At 43.8% G+C, this 16,723-nt stretch overlaps 1 protein-coding gene across 2 annotated transcripts in view; it reads right to left on the reverse strand.

Moving 5' to 3' along the window:
• The window catches only part of LOC126295251 (sodium/potassium/calcium exchanger 3), a 564,758-nt gene that overhangs the window by 10,775 nt on the left and 537,260 nt on the right, over positions 1-16,723 (reverse strand). For both annotated transcript variants that reach the window (XM_049987652.1, XM_049987651.1), the window contains exons 8-9: positions 10,404-10,505; positions 605-815 (exon numbers count right to left, since the gene is read on the reverse strand). In XM_049987652.1, coding sequence (XP_049843609.1) covers positions 605-815; positions 10,404-10,505 — 313 coding nt within the window. The remainder of the gene's footprint in view (positions 1-604; positions 816-10,403; positions 10,506-16,723) is intronic.

Genomic DNA, 16,723 nt, shown 5'->3' on the forward strand with positions numbered 1-16,723 from the left:
GGATGACCTGACAGGAACCGTTATTACAACTAAAGGAAGGGCGTTGGCCCCTGCTGCAAATTTCTGTCCTTATTTATAACTGATGAATGTGGTATCCAACTAAAAAAGATTTGGGATACAGTCTTGAGTGCTCAAAGCGCAAAGCAAGTATGTGGAAATATCTACTCATGTCATTCCGACTGAAGAGCCGATAGTGATGTCTGGAGTGTGGGGTGCTCAACTGTACACATTCCCAATCTGTACACAGTCTAATCCAGCCACTTTCATGAATGATGATGGAATGACGAAGATAACACATACACCCAGTCCCTGAGCAGAGAAAATCCCCAACCCGGCAGGTAGCAACCCTAGCCACTGGACCGTGACCTGTGGACAATTGAGGAGCTGAGACCCCATCGTACAGAGAGACTGTCGGCCCGTGAACACCAGCAGGAGAGAGGTCACACAATGACGGCATGCAGTGGTAAACTGTCACAGATACCACAACAATAATGGAAACAAGTAGGCTCGTCAACAAAATTGCACCACACGGATGACACCACCCAGCTTAATACCAAGAAGAATGGAAAATAAAAAAGAATTACAGTGCGTGACATTTACTTACTTGTTGAGGGAGAAGGCGGCGTAGAGCATGAAGAGCGTGGAGAGCAGCGAGATGGCCGAGTACTCGAGGCCACGCGAGTTGATGCCCACGTAGTGCCGGCCCTCCGTGGTGGGCAGGAAGCTCGCCTTGATGAGCCACGGCAGGCCCAGGCACAGCAGGATGTCGAACGTGTTGGAGCCGATCGAGTTGCTGATGCCCATCGAGCCGTGGCCTGTGGACACCACACGGCACACGTCAGAAGGCCAAAGAGGCAGTCACTGGTCTCTGTGTGAAGGGATACAGAGGCACCGCAAGCTGCAGAACAGGCTGTCCTACGCTACCCCAAGCGGCAAGGGTGCCCCTCGAGATGCAGCCACGTAGGCTACCTGCCAGATCACCCTACTGCATGCGTTCTGCACAATCATAAGCTGAATGGCAACCACTGGACCAATGGGATCAGCCCGTGCCGTAGGAATTTTTACGCACAACCCAGCTGCAAGACTAAATGTGCATCAGCTGTTTGGCCACCCTTGCCCAATTATGACTGTGAACATATAGCCACTCCCAGGCCAGGGAAGACTGTCCACACATCAGCTGTTCTGCCACACTCGCTGAACTGTAGCTGTGCCCAAATGGCCACCCTCAGGGTGTGCCCAAATGGCCACCCTCAGGGAAGACACATTGGGGTAAGACCGCCCACACATTAGCTGTTCGGGCACCCTTGCCTACTGTTCCTGTGTCCACATGACCACCCCCACAGCAGGTACATTGGATGTACCCATGCATCAGCTGTATGGCAATCCTCGCTCAATTCTGCCTCTGTTCACATACCCAATCGCAGGCCAGGCACACGAGGGCAAGACTGTTCACACATCAACTGTTCAGCCAACCTTGCCCAACTGTGGCTGTGCCCACATGATGGACACCCTCAGGGCAGACACACCAGGGAAATATTGCCCACACATGTGGGCACAGGGACAGCTGGGCAAGGGTGGACGAGCAGTCCACCCTTGCCCAGCTGTCCCTGTGCCCACATGGCCACCCTCATGGTAGACACACTAGGGTAAGACTGCCCACACATCAGCTGTTCGCACACCTTGCCAAACTGCCTCTGTGCCACATGGCCACCCTCAGGGCAGACACACTATGGCAAGATTGTCCACACATCACCTGTTCGGCCACCCTTTCCCATTTGTCCCTGTGCCTACATGACAACCCTCAGGCCAGACGCACTAGGGCAAGACTGTCCACACATCCGATGTTTGGCGACCCTTGCCCAATTGTGGCTGTGCCCACATAGCCAGTCCCAGGCCAGGCACTCTAGGGCAAGACTGCCCACACATCAGCTGTTCGGCCACCCTTACCCAGCTGTCCCTGTGCCCACATGGCCACCTCCACAGCAGGGACACTGGATGTGCCCACACATCAGCTGTTTGGCCACCATTGCCCCACTGAGCCTGTCACCTTATGTCCACCCTCAGGACATGTACAGTAGGCAACAGGTTACTGTAGGGTACAGATGTAAAGTCGACCTTCGTGTTTCATTAATACAAGGGATAGTAAAGTCAAGAGGCAGATTTTTATTTTACTTTTTATTTTACTTTTACTTTGATTTCGATTTTATGTCAACTGTACACAAATGATGAATCAACACCAGATCATGCTACCCATTTCTTGTATACCAATGATCTGGCTCTTACCAGAGAAATAAAGACCTCAGAGGAACTAGGTGGGGAACTACAAAACTCGTTAAACATCACTGTGAGAAGACCCACAAAAACGTTGCTGCCAGGAACAACATACTGACGAAAGTAGCTAATAGTAAATGAGGAATCAGACCGACTATGTTAAGAACAACCACCCAAGTACTCTTCTTTTCGATGGTGGAATATGGACCTGCCAAAAACAGTCAATACAAGCCTAAATAATAAATGATTTTGGATGATGTATAAGGTCGCCTGATTGTCAGATCCTGTAGAACGGCACGTGAACATGCAGAAAAGCTTAAGCAGACTTTAGATGAGCACTAAGACCTACAGAGGATGGATGGAGAGGTTTGTACAGGCTCACGACGGCAAGGTCTTCAGTGCCTATGGCCTACATGTTGCTGCATGCCAACCTGGCAGGTTTACATCCCACAGGAGAGATCCTAGTATCGAGGTAAATCAGCCCCCGGAAGGACTATCCTGCTTTGCAAGAAATGCCCAGCAGAACACTGAATTGCACGAGAATGGGCGTGGCGGTAATCAAAACAAATCTACTTAAATGGGACATAAAAGGCGAAGCAGACAACAAATACGACTGTGGTGAACTCCAGGACATGGAACGTCATCTTTAATATCCGAACTGCCCCACAGAAACGACCCATACCTTGCCAAGAATGAGGCACAGAATGTGGCTCGATATTGGGCTGATACACTTCGAAAGAAATTTAGCGGACACGAAAATGTAACGAATGATTGCCCACATCAGGATTGTTCACTTCAACAGCTACACCGGCACTGCTTCGAGTTCTCAAACGACATCCGGAAGGTTCCTGTTTGGAATGCCGTCCAGTGTCTGTGAGAAGAGCACAGTAGCATTCACTGTTTTCAATGTGAAAAATGTTGGAGCACGACAATTAAAACCCACCCTGCTATTTTGTTGGCTACAAGGGTTATAAGAAAACTGAGGAGACATTCCTTTCCTAAGGAAGAATTTTATTGTCTGTACATGGGGATCCACTATTAGAATCAGAATTTAAACCTTTGGAGGACTTAAGGTCAAATAAGGCGGAAGGATTTGATAAAATTCCACCAGAATTTCTAAAATCATAAAGGGAAATAGCAACAAAACGACTATTCACGTTGGTATGTAGGATGTATGAGTCTGGCGACATACCATGTGACTTTCGGGGAAGCATCATCCACATAATTCCGAAGATGGCAAGAGCTGACAAGTACGAAAATTGTCGCACATTCAGCTTAACAGCTCACGCATTCTAGTTGCTTACAAGAATAATATACAGAAGAATGGAAAAGCAAATTGAGGATGTGCTGTATGACGATCAGTTCGGCACGAGAGAGGCAGTTCTGATATTGCGGTTAATGATGGAAGCAAGACTAAAGAAAAATCAAGACACGTTGACAGGATCTGCCGACCTGGAAAAAGCTTTTGACAATGTAAAATGGATCAAGATGTTCGAATTTCTGAGAAAAGTAGGGGTAAACTATAGGGAGAGACGGGTCATATACAATATGTACAACAGCTGAGAGGGAAAAATAAGAGTACACGACCAAGAACGAAGTGCTTGCATTAAAAATATAGTAAGACAGGGCTTTAGTCTTTCGCTGCTACTGCTCAATCTGTACAGCGAGGAAGCAATGATAGTAATAAAAGACAGGTTAAGGAGTGGAATTAAAACTCAAGGAAAAGGGATATCCATGATACGATTCGCTGATGACATTGCTATCGTGAGTGAAAGTGAAGAAGAATTACATGATCTGCTGAACGGAGTGAACAGTCTAATGAGTACACAGTATGGTTTGAGAGTAAATCGGAGAAAGACGAAGATAATGAGAAGTAGTAGAAATGAGAACAGCGAGAAACTTAACGTCAGGATTGATGGTCACGAAGTCAATGAAGTTAAGGAATTCTGCTACCTAGGCAATGTAACGTCTCCTGGCAAAACACATATTATATGTGGTAAAAAAAGAAAAAAATTGAACTGGATGATTGTAACTTTGTTTCTGCATGGACAATGATTGTGTGAACTTTATGTAATAAAGAGAAACCATTATATGTCACGTTTTATACTTGTATAGAATTATGTATCGATTTTTTTAAAGATAATATCTGTTGTGCTTATCCATTACGGATATTTTAGAACCGTGACTGTATATTGAATGTAAATAAGTTATACAAAACTGAAACCAGTCACTTTTTTGAATAATTATGTTTTATTCTATGAACCAGTTTTCGAACCTTTTCAGGTTCATCTTCAGATGGTGGCATGTGAGGCACCTTGCCCAAAACCATCATTCTGCAAACAACATTGAAGGGAATCTCCAAACACTCCATATTGCCAAGGAAGCCACGATACTGGACCTTCTTGAAGAAACTGAAATATTTTATCTACACAAATACAGCACCTGACTACCTACTCAATGATCAAACTGAACTGAGAAACAAATTTTTCCTTCCGAACTTTGAAGATCTACTAGTTCAAAACAACTAACCAGTCAACGAACCCTACAACGCCTCTCCATCTCCCCCCCCCCCCCCCCCCCACCGCTCAACAAATCCCCCCCAACCCTCCTTACATCCTAACTACACCGGTGCCAATGTAATATCCTACCACAGAATAAAACCTGTACTATATTTTTAAATGTTAAAGCCCTCTACTGCTAACATAAATCAGTACTTTTACACATATCACTTCTAGCTGGAACAAACAGGAGCTGCCTTTACCAATATTCCAGATCACTTTAATGTTAGGATAAAAATAAGTCAACAGTTAAAGAACTTTGGTTTTGAAATATAAAGTGTACAGCCATACAAACAGCTTTAGTCCTTTACAATCACTATAACTTTTATACATATCCCTTTAGCTAAAATAAACAGAAGCCACTCTTGCTAATACCCCAGATCATGTTAACATAACAACAGATATAAGTCAACAGTTCATCTGAAAGTTAGTTATTAATTTAAATTTAAATATAAAGGTCCTAGTCCACCAGACAGCTGCATCTCACTGCAGATAAAATAACTCTGTAGCATTGATTCATGGATATCCATGTTAACGCCAATCACACAAAAGAACCGCTATAAACTGCCTGTATTATACGTAATATACAAACAGAAGTAAGATATCAGATCAGGTGAAGTTTGTTCTTGTAGTAGTTTATTTATTTATTTGATTTTGCACTCTCATGCTATAGCCAGTCTGATTAAAATATTTGCCCTTATATCGCCCTTAATACATGTAAAGAAGAACAAATTACATCTCTGTGCAAAGTAGGTCTATGCCATATCTTTCTGTCAAGATCTTTGTTACAAGCAGCAGCAGTAAAGCGCATGCTGGATTCTGGAAAAGTCTCGCAGCCAGAGTGTAATTAATATAGTTTGTATGGAAGTGTGTGTAGTGATATAACAACTGGACATCAAAATGGAGGCAGACAGATGGACACTAACTGAAAAAAGCCACCTATACTGTCGCAGTAAGTAAAAAACTAAATACACTCATATCGACAGATAAGCTATAGTCATGGCGATAAATTTACGTGTGTTCCATCTTTTTGTCATAGAGCCAGCAACCAGGATTGTTGTTGTTGTTGTGGTCTTCAGTCCTGAGACTGGTTTGATGCAGCTCTCCATGCTACTCTATCCTGTGCAAGCTTCTTCATCTCCCAGTACCTACTGCAACCTACATCCTTCTGAATCTGCTTAGTATATTCATCTCTTGGTCTCCCTCTACGATTTTTACCATCCACGCTGCCCTCCAATACTAAATTTGTGATCCCTAGATGGCTCAGGACATGTCCTACCAACCGGTCCCTTCTTCTGGTCAAGTTGGGCCACAAACTCCTCTTCTCCCCAATTCTATTCAATACCTCCTCATTAGTTAAATGATCTACCCATCTAATCTTCAGGATTCTTCTGTAGCACCACATTTCGAAAGCTTCTATTCTCTTCTTGTCCAAACTATTTATCGTCCATGTTCCACTTCCATACAACGCTACACACCATACAAACACTTTCAGAAACGACTTCCTGACACTTAAATCTATACTCGATGTTAACAAATTTCTCTTCTTCAGAAACGCTTTCCTTGTCATTGCCAGTCTACATTTTATATCCTTTTTACTTCGACCATCGTCAGTTATTTTGCTCCCCAAACAAAAAAAACTCCTTTACTACTTTAAGTGTCTCATTTCGTAATCTAATTACCTCAGCATCACCCGACTTAATTCGACTACATTCCATTATCCTCGTTTTGTTTTTGTTGATGTTCACCTTATATCCTCCTTTCAAGACACTGTCCATTCCGTTCAACTGCTCTTCCAAGTCCTTTGCTGTCTCTGACAAAATTCAATGTTATCGGCGAACCTCAGAGTTTTTATTTCTTCTCCCTGGATTTTAATACCTACTCCAAATTTTTCTTTTGTTTACTTTACTGCTTGCTCAATATACAGATGGAATAACATCGGGGAGAGGCTACAACCCTGTCTCACTCCCTTCCCAACCACTGCTTCCCTTTCATGCCCCTCGAGTCTTATAACTGCCATCTGGTTTCTGTACAAATTGTAAATAGCCTTTCGCTCCCTGTATTTTACCCCTGCCACCTTTAGAATTTGAAAGAGAGTATTCCAATCAACATTGTCAAAAGCTTTCTCTAAGTCTACAAATGCTAGAAACGTAAGTTTGCCTTTCCTTAATCTTTCTTCTAAGATAAGTCGTAAGGTCAGTATTGCCTCACGTGTTCCAACATTTCTACAGAATCCAAACTGATCCTCCCCGAGGTCGGCTTCTACTAGTTTTTCCATTCCTCTGTAAAGAATTCGCGTTAGTATTTTGCAACTGTGGCTTATTAAACTGATAGTTCGGTAATTTTCACATCTTTCAACACTTGCTTTCTTTGGGATTGGAATTATTATATTCTTCTTGAAGTCTGAGGGTATTTCGCCTGTCTCATACATCTTGCTCACCAGATGGTAGAATTTTGTCAGGACTGGCTCTCCCAAGGTTGTCAGTAGTTCTAATGGAGTGTTGTCTACTCCCAGGGCCTTGTTTCGACTCAGGTCTTTCAGTGCTCTGTCAAACTCTTCACGCAGTATCGTATCCCCCATTTCATCTTCATCTACATCCTCTTCCATTTCCATAATATTGGTCTCAAGTACGTCGCCCTTGTATAGACTCTCTGTATACTCCTTCCACATTTCTGCTTACCCCTCTTTGCTTAGAATTGGGTTTCTCTTGATATTCATACAAGTGGCTCTCTTTTTTCCAAAGGTCTCTTTAATTTTCATGTAGGCAGTATCTATCTTTCCCCTAGTGAGATAAGCCTCTACATCCTTACATTTGCCCTCTAACCATGCCTGCTTAGTCATTTTGCACTTCCTGTCGATCTCATTTTTGAGATATTTGTATTCCTTTTTGCCAGCATTATGCTAGCAGTAATGATGTAACTTCCTGAAACGATTTGAAGATGAACCTGAAAAGGTTCGAAAACCGGTTCATGGACTAAAACATAATTATTCAAAAAAGTGACTGGTTGCAGTTTTTTATATCTTATTTGCAGATAATATCTGTGGCGGAAAGTACTGAAACCACCACAGACGATACTTATTAAATATCAACCAAAAGTTTAAATATATCACACCGCGGGAAGTAGTAGCAACCGAGCATTAATTTCTATGTCGTGGTCTTTGGAGTTACGTGACTAGGAAGAGCCTGTGACGCTATATTGTATGCTTGTTTAGCATTCGTTTGTCAAGGTTGAGAGAAGGACGCCATTAAGCAATGATTTGTAAAGGTGTGTAAGAATTTAATGTGTTTAATTGTTTTGAATACGTTACTTAGTAAAAACTTGTGTTATGATTTGTAATAAGCTTGCCTGATATTTTATCGCATCCTTTTAAGACATTTACAGCTATTTACATATTATCCGTGGTGCAGAGCTGCGCTACGAATGAACGAGCCGCAGCTGCGGTCCATTCAGGCTGCATTTAATGAAACCAATCATACCGCAAAGAAGCGGACAGGTAATACTGAACTGAAATTATTTCTTTCAGCTTCCGGAATTGCAGGACAGAGCAGCAGATTTTATGATGTGTTTTATAGGTTGACGCGGGCTGCTGATAATATATTATTAACAGTGCAAAAAGACAATTTACCTTCATGGCATAAAACATTGCGTACTGTAACATCAGTATTGATAACGAAATAATTATCAGTAGCATTTTCAAAATTCAGAGTAGGTATTAAAATCCATGGAGCAGAAATAAAAACTTTGAGGTTCGCCGATGACATTGAAATTCTGTCAGAGACAGCAAAGGACTTGGAAGAGCAGTTGAACGGAATGGACAGTGTCTTGAAAGGAGGATATAATATGAACATCAACAAAAGCAAAACGAGGATAATGGAATGTAGTCAAATTAAGTTGGGTGATGGTGAGGAAATTAGATTAGGAAATGAGACGCTTTAAGTAGTAAATGAGTTTTGCTATCTGGGGAGCAAAATAACTGATGATGGTGGAAGTAGAGAGAATATAAAATATAGACTGGCAATGGCAAGGAAAGCGTTTCTGAAGAAGAGAAATTTGTTAACATCGAGTATAGCTTTAAATGTCAGGAAGTCATTTCTGAAAGTATTTGTATGGACTGTAGCCATGTATGGATGTGAAACATGGACGATAAATAGTTTGGACAAGAAGAAAATAGAAGCTTTCCAAATGTGGTACTACAGAAGAATGCTAAAGATTATATGGGTAGATCACATAACTAATGATGAAGTATTAAATAGAATTGGGGAGAAGAGAAGTTTGTGGTACAACTTGACCAGAAGAAGGGATCGGTTGGTAGGGCACGTTCAGAGGCATCAAGGGATCACCAATTTAGTACAGGAGGGCAGCGTGGAGGGTAAAAATCGTAGAGGGAGACCAAGAGATGAATACACTAAGCAGATTCAGAAGGATGTAGGTTGCAGTAACTGCTGGGAAATGAAGCAGCTTGCACAGGATTGGGTAGCATGGAGAGCTGCATCAAACCAGTCTCAGGACTGAAGACCACAACAACAACAACAGCCTTTTCAAAAAGTGTAAAGTAATAAAGATATGTTGAAGCTTATAGCGGGTTAGAGTGACTAAACAATGTTCCTTTTGTAGAAAGCCAGATCTAGAATAATAAGAACATAATATATTTTGTTTTGTTGAAAAGAAAGTGACAGCACAGCATCCCTAAAAAGCATTTCACGGCTCTTTTGCTAGGAACATATTTTATCACATGCATTTATCAGTATATTAATTGTTACGTGAACAATACCAAAGAGAGTGAAAGCAGTAAAGTAGCCAATGACAGGAGGAGCATGGAGGACATCAAAAGCAGACTAGAAATGGAGAAAAGGGTACTCCTGGCCGAGAGAAGTCTACCAGTATCAAATATTGGCCTGAATTTAAGGAAGCAATTTTTGAGAATGTACATCTGGAGTACAGCATTGTATGGTAGTGAAATATGAACTGTGGGGAAGCTAGAACAGACGAGAATCGAAGCATGTGGTGCTATAGAGGAATGTTGAAAATTAGGTGGACTGATAGGGTAAGGAATGAGCAGGTTCTGCGCAGAATCAGAGAGGAACATGTGGAAAACACTGAGAAGGCACAGGATGGTAGGACATCTGTTAAGACATGAAGGAATGACTTCCATGGTACCAGAGGGAGCTGTAGAGGGCAGAAACTGTAGAGAAAGACAGAGGCTGGGATACATCCAGCAAATAATTGAGGACGTAGGTTGCAAGTGCTACTCTGAGATGAGGAGGTTGGCGGGGGAGAGGAATTCGTCTCGGGGCGCATCAAACCAATCAGAAGACTGATGATTTAAAAAAAAAAGGGGAGACTGGTATAAGAAAAGACACTCCTTTTGCAGGGATGAATTTTATTGTCTTTACAGGGGAAAAGAAAAATGTATTATTTGATTTCACCTTCGACTTATTCGCAACTTGCTAAGAAGCACTGGCGCTATCTGAAATCTTATCTCTACATACACCATGTGGAGTCAACATTAGTATTAACACGAAAAGGAAAATTGCAGATTAGACTGCAGAGGAGGAAACGAATGACAGGTACCTTGCTTAGCGACGATCACACTGGAGACCGCCTCTGGAACGCTGGTTCCAGCCGCCAGGAACGTGATGCCCATCACAGAGTCTGGAATCTTCAGCGTGTCTCCTGAAACAAGAATGGAGGTGTCAAAATGAGCGAAAGCCGTATATCATGCACAGCACAAATGGCTCACCAAACGAAAACGACACAGACACATACAACTTAAGAGCTGTGAGCAGAAGTCTATAAGAAGAATGTGTTTTGCACTAACAAAGATGCTTATTGTTTTTAAAGTGCGCACTTTACAGCCCCTTTCTATTCGACGTTTTCTTGTTTTGATCCATACTGTCACCTATCAACATGGAGAACCCAAGAAGAAAAGTGGAAGGAAAGTGTCTCACAGCATCTAAGATGAAGAAATGTTCATAGATCTTAAGGTATATAATTTACAGCTCATGACTGCTAGAGTTTATTGTTTCAAATGATCGTTTCAGTCATACCGCTGAATACTGACGATTCTTCCTGGGATACCCTATAGTATGTACAGGGTGCCCCATAAGGATACTGACAAACGTTGAGGCGCTGTAGAGAGTGTCTCGAGGAACAAAATTGAGGATGGGAACCTGTGTTCAGAAACGTCATCCTACGACGCCACAGAGCGTCGAAGTTACAGGCCCCGGCGCCTACAACGATGCCACCCCTTCAGCAGGAAACGTGACTATGTATGCTGATGGACCATAGGCGGAACATCTCGAACTGTTGCTTGTTACTCAATGATGCACAGAAAGGTCTTTTCTCCTATGAACGTAACGCTCTGTTGCCTTGGTGGATGACGGTTTCGGACATGGGTTTCCATTCACAATTTATTTCAAAAATGGGTCAAATGGCTCTGAGCACTATGGGACTCAACGTCTGTGGTCATAAGTCCCCTAGAACTAAGAACTACTTAAACCTAACTAACCTAAGGACATCACACACATCCATGCCCTAGGCAGGATTCGAACCTGCGACCGTAGCACTCGCGCGGTTCCTGACTGAGCGCCTAGAACCGCTAGACCACCGCGGCCGGCAATTTATTTCCGAAAATGTGAATAAATATATGGAAGACAAATAAACTGCAAATGTCTGAAACTGACGTCTTCCATGGTAACGGAGCATCTCATTCACAGAAGACAAAACACACCTACATACATACATCAAAACAGTTTCGCATCACCTCGCTTCCGAGACTTCTGGCACCTGTACAGAAAATTGGAACAGAGATCACCATAAACAGCATTTCAGCTCCTTTTATTGCTCATGAAAACCACACAATGCATGTTGTACGACCATTCAGCGAGACCTTCAGAGGTGGTGGTCCAGATTGCTGTACACACGGGTACCTCTAATACCCAGTAGCACGTCCTCTTGCATTGATGCATGCCTGTATTCGTCGAGTCATACTATCCACAAGTTCATCAAGGCACTGTTGGTCCAGACTGTCCCACTCCTCAACGGCGATTCGGCGTAGATCCCTCAGAGTGGTTGGTGGGTCAAGTCTTGCACAAACAACTCTTTTCAATCTATCCCAGGCATATTCGATAGCGTTCATGTCTGGAGAACATGCTGGCCACTTTAGTTGAACGATGTCGTTATTCTGAAGGAAGTCTTCTACAAGATGCGCACCATGGGGGCGCGAATTGTCATCCATGAAGATGCATGCCTCGCCAGTATGCTGCCGATATGGTTGCACTGTCGGTCGGAGGTATGGCCTTCACGTATCGTACAGCCATTACGGCGCCTTCCATGACCACCAGCGGCGTACGTCGGCCCCACAGAATGCCACCGCAAAACAGCAGGGAACCTCCAGCTTGCTGCACTCGCTGGACAGTGTGCCTATGGTGTTCAGACTGACTGGGTTGCCTCCAGAGATATCTCTCACGATTGTCTGGTTGAAGGCATATGGGACTCCCATCGGTGAATAGAACGTGATGCCAATCTAGAGCAGTCCATTCTGCATGTTGTTGGGCCCAACTGTACCGCGCTGCACGGTGTCGTGGTTGCAAAGATGGACCTCGCCGTGGACGTCGGGAGTGAAGTTGCGCATCGTGCAGCCTATTGCGCACTGTTTGAGTCGTAACACGACGTCCTGTGGCTGCGCGAGAAGCATTATTCAACATGGTGGCGTTGCTGTCAGGGTTCCTCCGAGCCATAATCCGTAGGTAGCGGTCATCCACTGCAGCAGTAGACCTCAGGCGGCCTGAGCGAGGCACGTCACCGACAGTTCCTGTCTCTCTGTGTCTCCTCCATGTCCGAACAACATCGCTTTGGCTCACTCCGAGACACCTGGACACTTCCCTTGTTGAGAGCCCTTGCTGGCACAAAGTAACAATGCGGCCCTGATCGAACCGCGGTGTTGACCGTCTAGGCACGGTTGAACCACAGACAACACGAGCCGTGTACCTCCTTCCTGGTGGAATGACTGCAACTGATCGGCTGTCGGACCCCCTCCGTCTAATAGGCGCTGCTCATGCATGGTTGTTTACATGTTTGGGCGGGTTTAGTGACATCTCTGAACAGTCAAAGAGCAATATCCACAATCGACGTCTATCTTCTGGAGTTTTGGGAACTGGGGTGATGCAAAACCTTTCTTGATGTGTGTAGCAGCTAGCTCCGCCTTCTCCACTGGCGGTCCTGGCAATCACTCGCGATCACTGAACAACAAACAACCTTGCGGGGTACTCCATCTACGGTCCGTCAGCGTACGAAGTCACGTTGGCTACCGAAGGGGTCGCCTAGTTGAACGCGCCGGCGCCTATAACTTCAAAAAAAATGGTTCAAATGGCTCTGAGCGCTATGGGACTTAACATCTGTGGTCATCAGTCTTCTAGAACAGTCTACTTCAACCTAACTAACCTAAGGACATCACACACATCCATGCCCGAGGCAGGATTCGAACCTGCCACCGTAGCGGTCACACGGACCCCTAACTTCGACTCTCTGCAGTGCTGTTGGATGACGTCTCTGGACATGGGTTTCTGTCCTCAGTTTCTACCTCAAAAAACCCTCTATATTCCCTCACGGTTTGTCGGAATCGAATATAAAGTGGGCGATCAAAAAGTTCTCTGTGACGGCGTTGTTACAGCTTATATACAACCCAATGCAACTCCAGTGCAGGCATACTAGCACTGAATGTAGGCAAGGTGTTAGTGTAGCACCCATGCGTTTCCAATGAGCGCACTCTAAACGCAGGAACGTGCACTGTGGCGACGTTATTACCGAACGCATTCAAACGGCACCAAAGTACTGTTATTCTATTCTTGGCTGCAGAAGGATTAAAAGCAGTAGACTCTCATCAGACCAATGAAGAACGTGTGTGGGGCAGCATGTCCGTCCAAAACCGTGGTCGTTTAATGGTGCACCAAGTTTTGTGCTGGTCGCGATTTGGCACGAGACGCCAGTCAATCGCGGAGGCCAGCATCATCCATTATGGACAATGACAAATGAGCGGTTGGCGATGCATAACCAAGAATCTTAACATCAGCTGCAGTAATTGCAACACAGCAGGAGTTAGTCTACTGTTAAGTTTACAACCAGACATTGAATGCCCAACAAAAAGGAAACTGGATAGCTGTGTGCATGAGTCGCCTAATGCATGTCAATGTTTAAGGCAACAGTTTCCTGGAGTGGATTACCACAGCCAATGAAAGCTGGTGTCATCACCGCGAAACAGAGTCGAAAGTGTCAATGATGTACTGGTATCATCCATCGTCCCCTTGTTCCAAGACATTCTGCTGCAAAGGTATGCTCACCCAGGTCTGTGTTACTGTTTCAAGAACACAGCCATAAAGTCTTTGGAGTGTGTGATGATTTGGTAACCTCTGCCCTAGAATTCCTTCCGCATTCAGACACCTAACTGGTCGATTCTTACATCATGCCTCCCCATTCATGAGATGCATGTCATCCAACTCTGTTACAGCCTTATCAGTGATCAAGAACGTGTAAACTTCGCTTCAGATTGTTATCTAACCACAATATAACACAAACAACAATGTAGTTGCTTACTTTGGAATCTAGACTATGCTAGCAGTAATAAAAATTTACCCTTCCTGTCAGAAAGATACTCTCTTGTTGCAAAACAGATTCCAGTGGCGACGTGTCGTGTAGGAAGCAGTCAAACCAATTGTAAACGTTGGACTAGGAAGTCCAACGTCAAATCCGTCAAAGAAGGTGCACCTGTGACATTTACGTTATGCGTATCTTTGGAGTGTCCCGTAAGGAACGACCGTCCCGAGCTGTTATGAACTATCTGCCAACTGCTTCTGATAAGGGAATGAAGGAATGTGAAAACTAGCAGGTAGGAAAGCAGATGTTCCTGACCCATTCTATCAATATTCGATACTATTGCTTGATATTCGTGCTCTAATGGCAATACGCAACACAAAAAACAGACACCGTCTGAACAGGCGTTGAAGGCTCAACAGCACCGATTGGACACGCTGTCATCCTCAGCCCACAGGCGTCACTGGATGTGGGCACAGAGGGTCGTGTGGCCAGCATACCGGCTCTCCCAGCTTTTGTCGCTGCTTCTCACCCAAGTACCTCCTCAATTTTCCTCACAAGGGCTGAGTGCGCTCCACTTGCTAACAGCACTAGGCAGACCCAGACGGTCACCCGACCAGGTGCTAGCACAGTCCGACAGCGCTTAACTTCGGATATCTGACAAGAACTGGTGTTACCTCTGCAGCAAGGCCATTGGCCAAACCACAGTACAGTCTACAATTCTTCACGGAAGGTATGACGGTACTGTATTCCACTATTGAGTGCATCGATAAGTAAAGGTTAACTTCATCAGGGTTCCCTGTTGTAATGGTACTTGAACTACGTAACCATTACGGCACCTCACCTCAACCTCTCGATACCAGCAATATTCTACTGTATTTCTGTAAAATAGTTAACATATTTCTGTGACAACATTCAGATTTGATTTCATTAATGTAGAGGTACTTCGATACATCGATATGTATATATTGCAGTCATATTTTCTTATGTGTATTCTTTCTTTTGTCACTATGATCTTTGACGTACTTGTAACTGATTATTGGGCGCGTAAGCGGTTATTAGAGAGTCAAGCTTTGGTCGTCATGTTAAAAAGACGCAAATTGTAGTCAGTTTTGAAATGTGAACTTTAACAGTGAGGAAGCTATTTTCAAGTATGTTTTATACTGTGAAGTGATGATTTGGAACGAGTATCGTGATATTGCAACAAAAGTAATAAAAAAGGAGTGTAACTTAAATTCGGAGTGCTGATTACTTTTTTTACACCACCATTGCCCTAACTTGAAAAAGTTTTATCTTCAAGAATGGTTTATGAAACACATCTATAAAACTTTTGAATATCGCAGAGCAACACCTAGGCCTCTTTGCATCCGAGCTTGGAATCATCACCACCTAGATTGTCGACGATTGAGCCATGAGTTCACAACGAGACCAGCGTGGGAAACACGAAAAGATGAGTGCCTAGTTTATCCATTATTTCAAGAAATGACTTTATTAACTGTGCTCTAATGGCACCTGCCACATAATATAACTTTGTTGTTGCCCGAAAATGCAATATTTAGCAGCGTGAGCAACACTACAATCATAATTAATTTTTGACCTTTGTTTTGGTAGGGTTGTTAGACTGTTATACCTCGATTATACAACGTCACGAATGTGCCTTTTTTTTCGGTCATCCACCTTCTGACTGATTTGATGCGACCCACCATGACGCCCTGTGCTGTGCCAACTTTCTCATGTCAAAGGACCACTTGCACCCAATGTAAAATCGGAAATTTGTGGTAAGGACTATGGGACGAAACTGCTGAGGTCATCAGTTCCTTAGCTTACACGCTACTTAATCTAACAGAAACTAATATACGCTAAGGACAACACATACCGCCATGCCCGAGGGAGGACTCTAACCACAAACAGGGAGAGCCGCACAAACTGTGACAAGACGCCCTAGACCACATGGCTACCCCGCGCGGCTGCACCCTATGTTCTCAATTATTTGTGTACTCCAGCCTCTATCTCCTACTGTTTTTACCTTTAGTACGACCCTATTTATTCTCAGATGTCTCATCATCCAGTGGCTTCTTCTTGTGTATGTTCCGAACATCTTCCTCACTTTGCAATTTCTGAAAAACACCTCATTTCTTATCTTACCCACCCCCCAAATTTTCAACATCCTTCTATAGCAGCACATCCCAAATAGTTCGATTCTCTTTTTTCTCTGCTTCCCCCACAGTCCACGAGTCAATTTTGTATAATGCTATACCCCAAATGTACATTCTCAGAAATTTCTTTGCGAAATTAAGGGTGAT

This window comes from Schistocerca gregaria, chromosome 11 (genome assembly GCF_023897955.1).
Source record: "Schistocerca gregaria isolate iqSchGreg1 chromosome 11, iqSchGreg1.2, whole genome shotgun sequence".
NCBI lineage: Eukaryota > Metazoa > Arthropoda > Insecta > Orthoptera > Acrididae > Schistocerca > Schistocerca gregaria.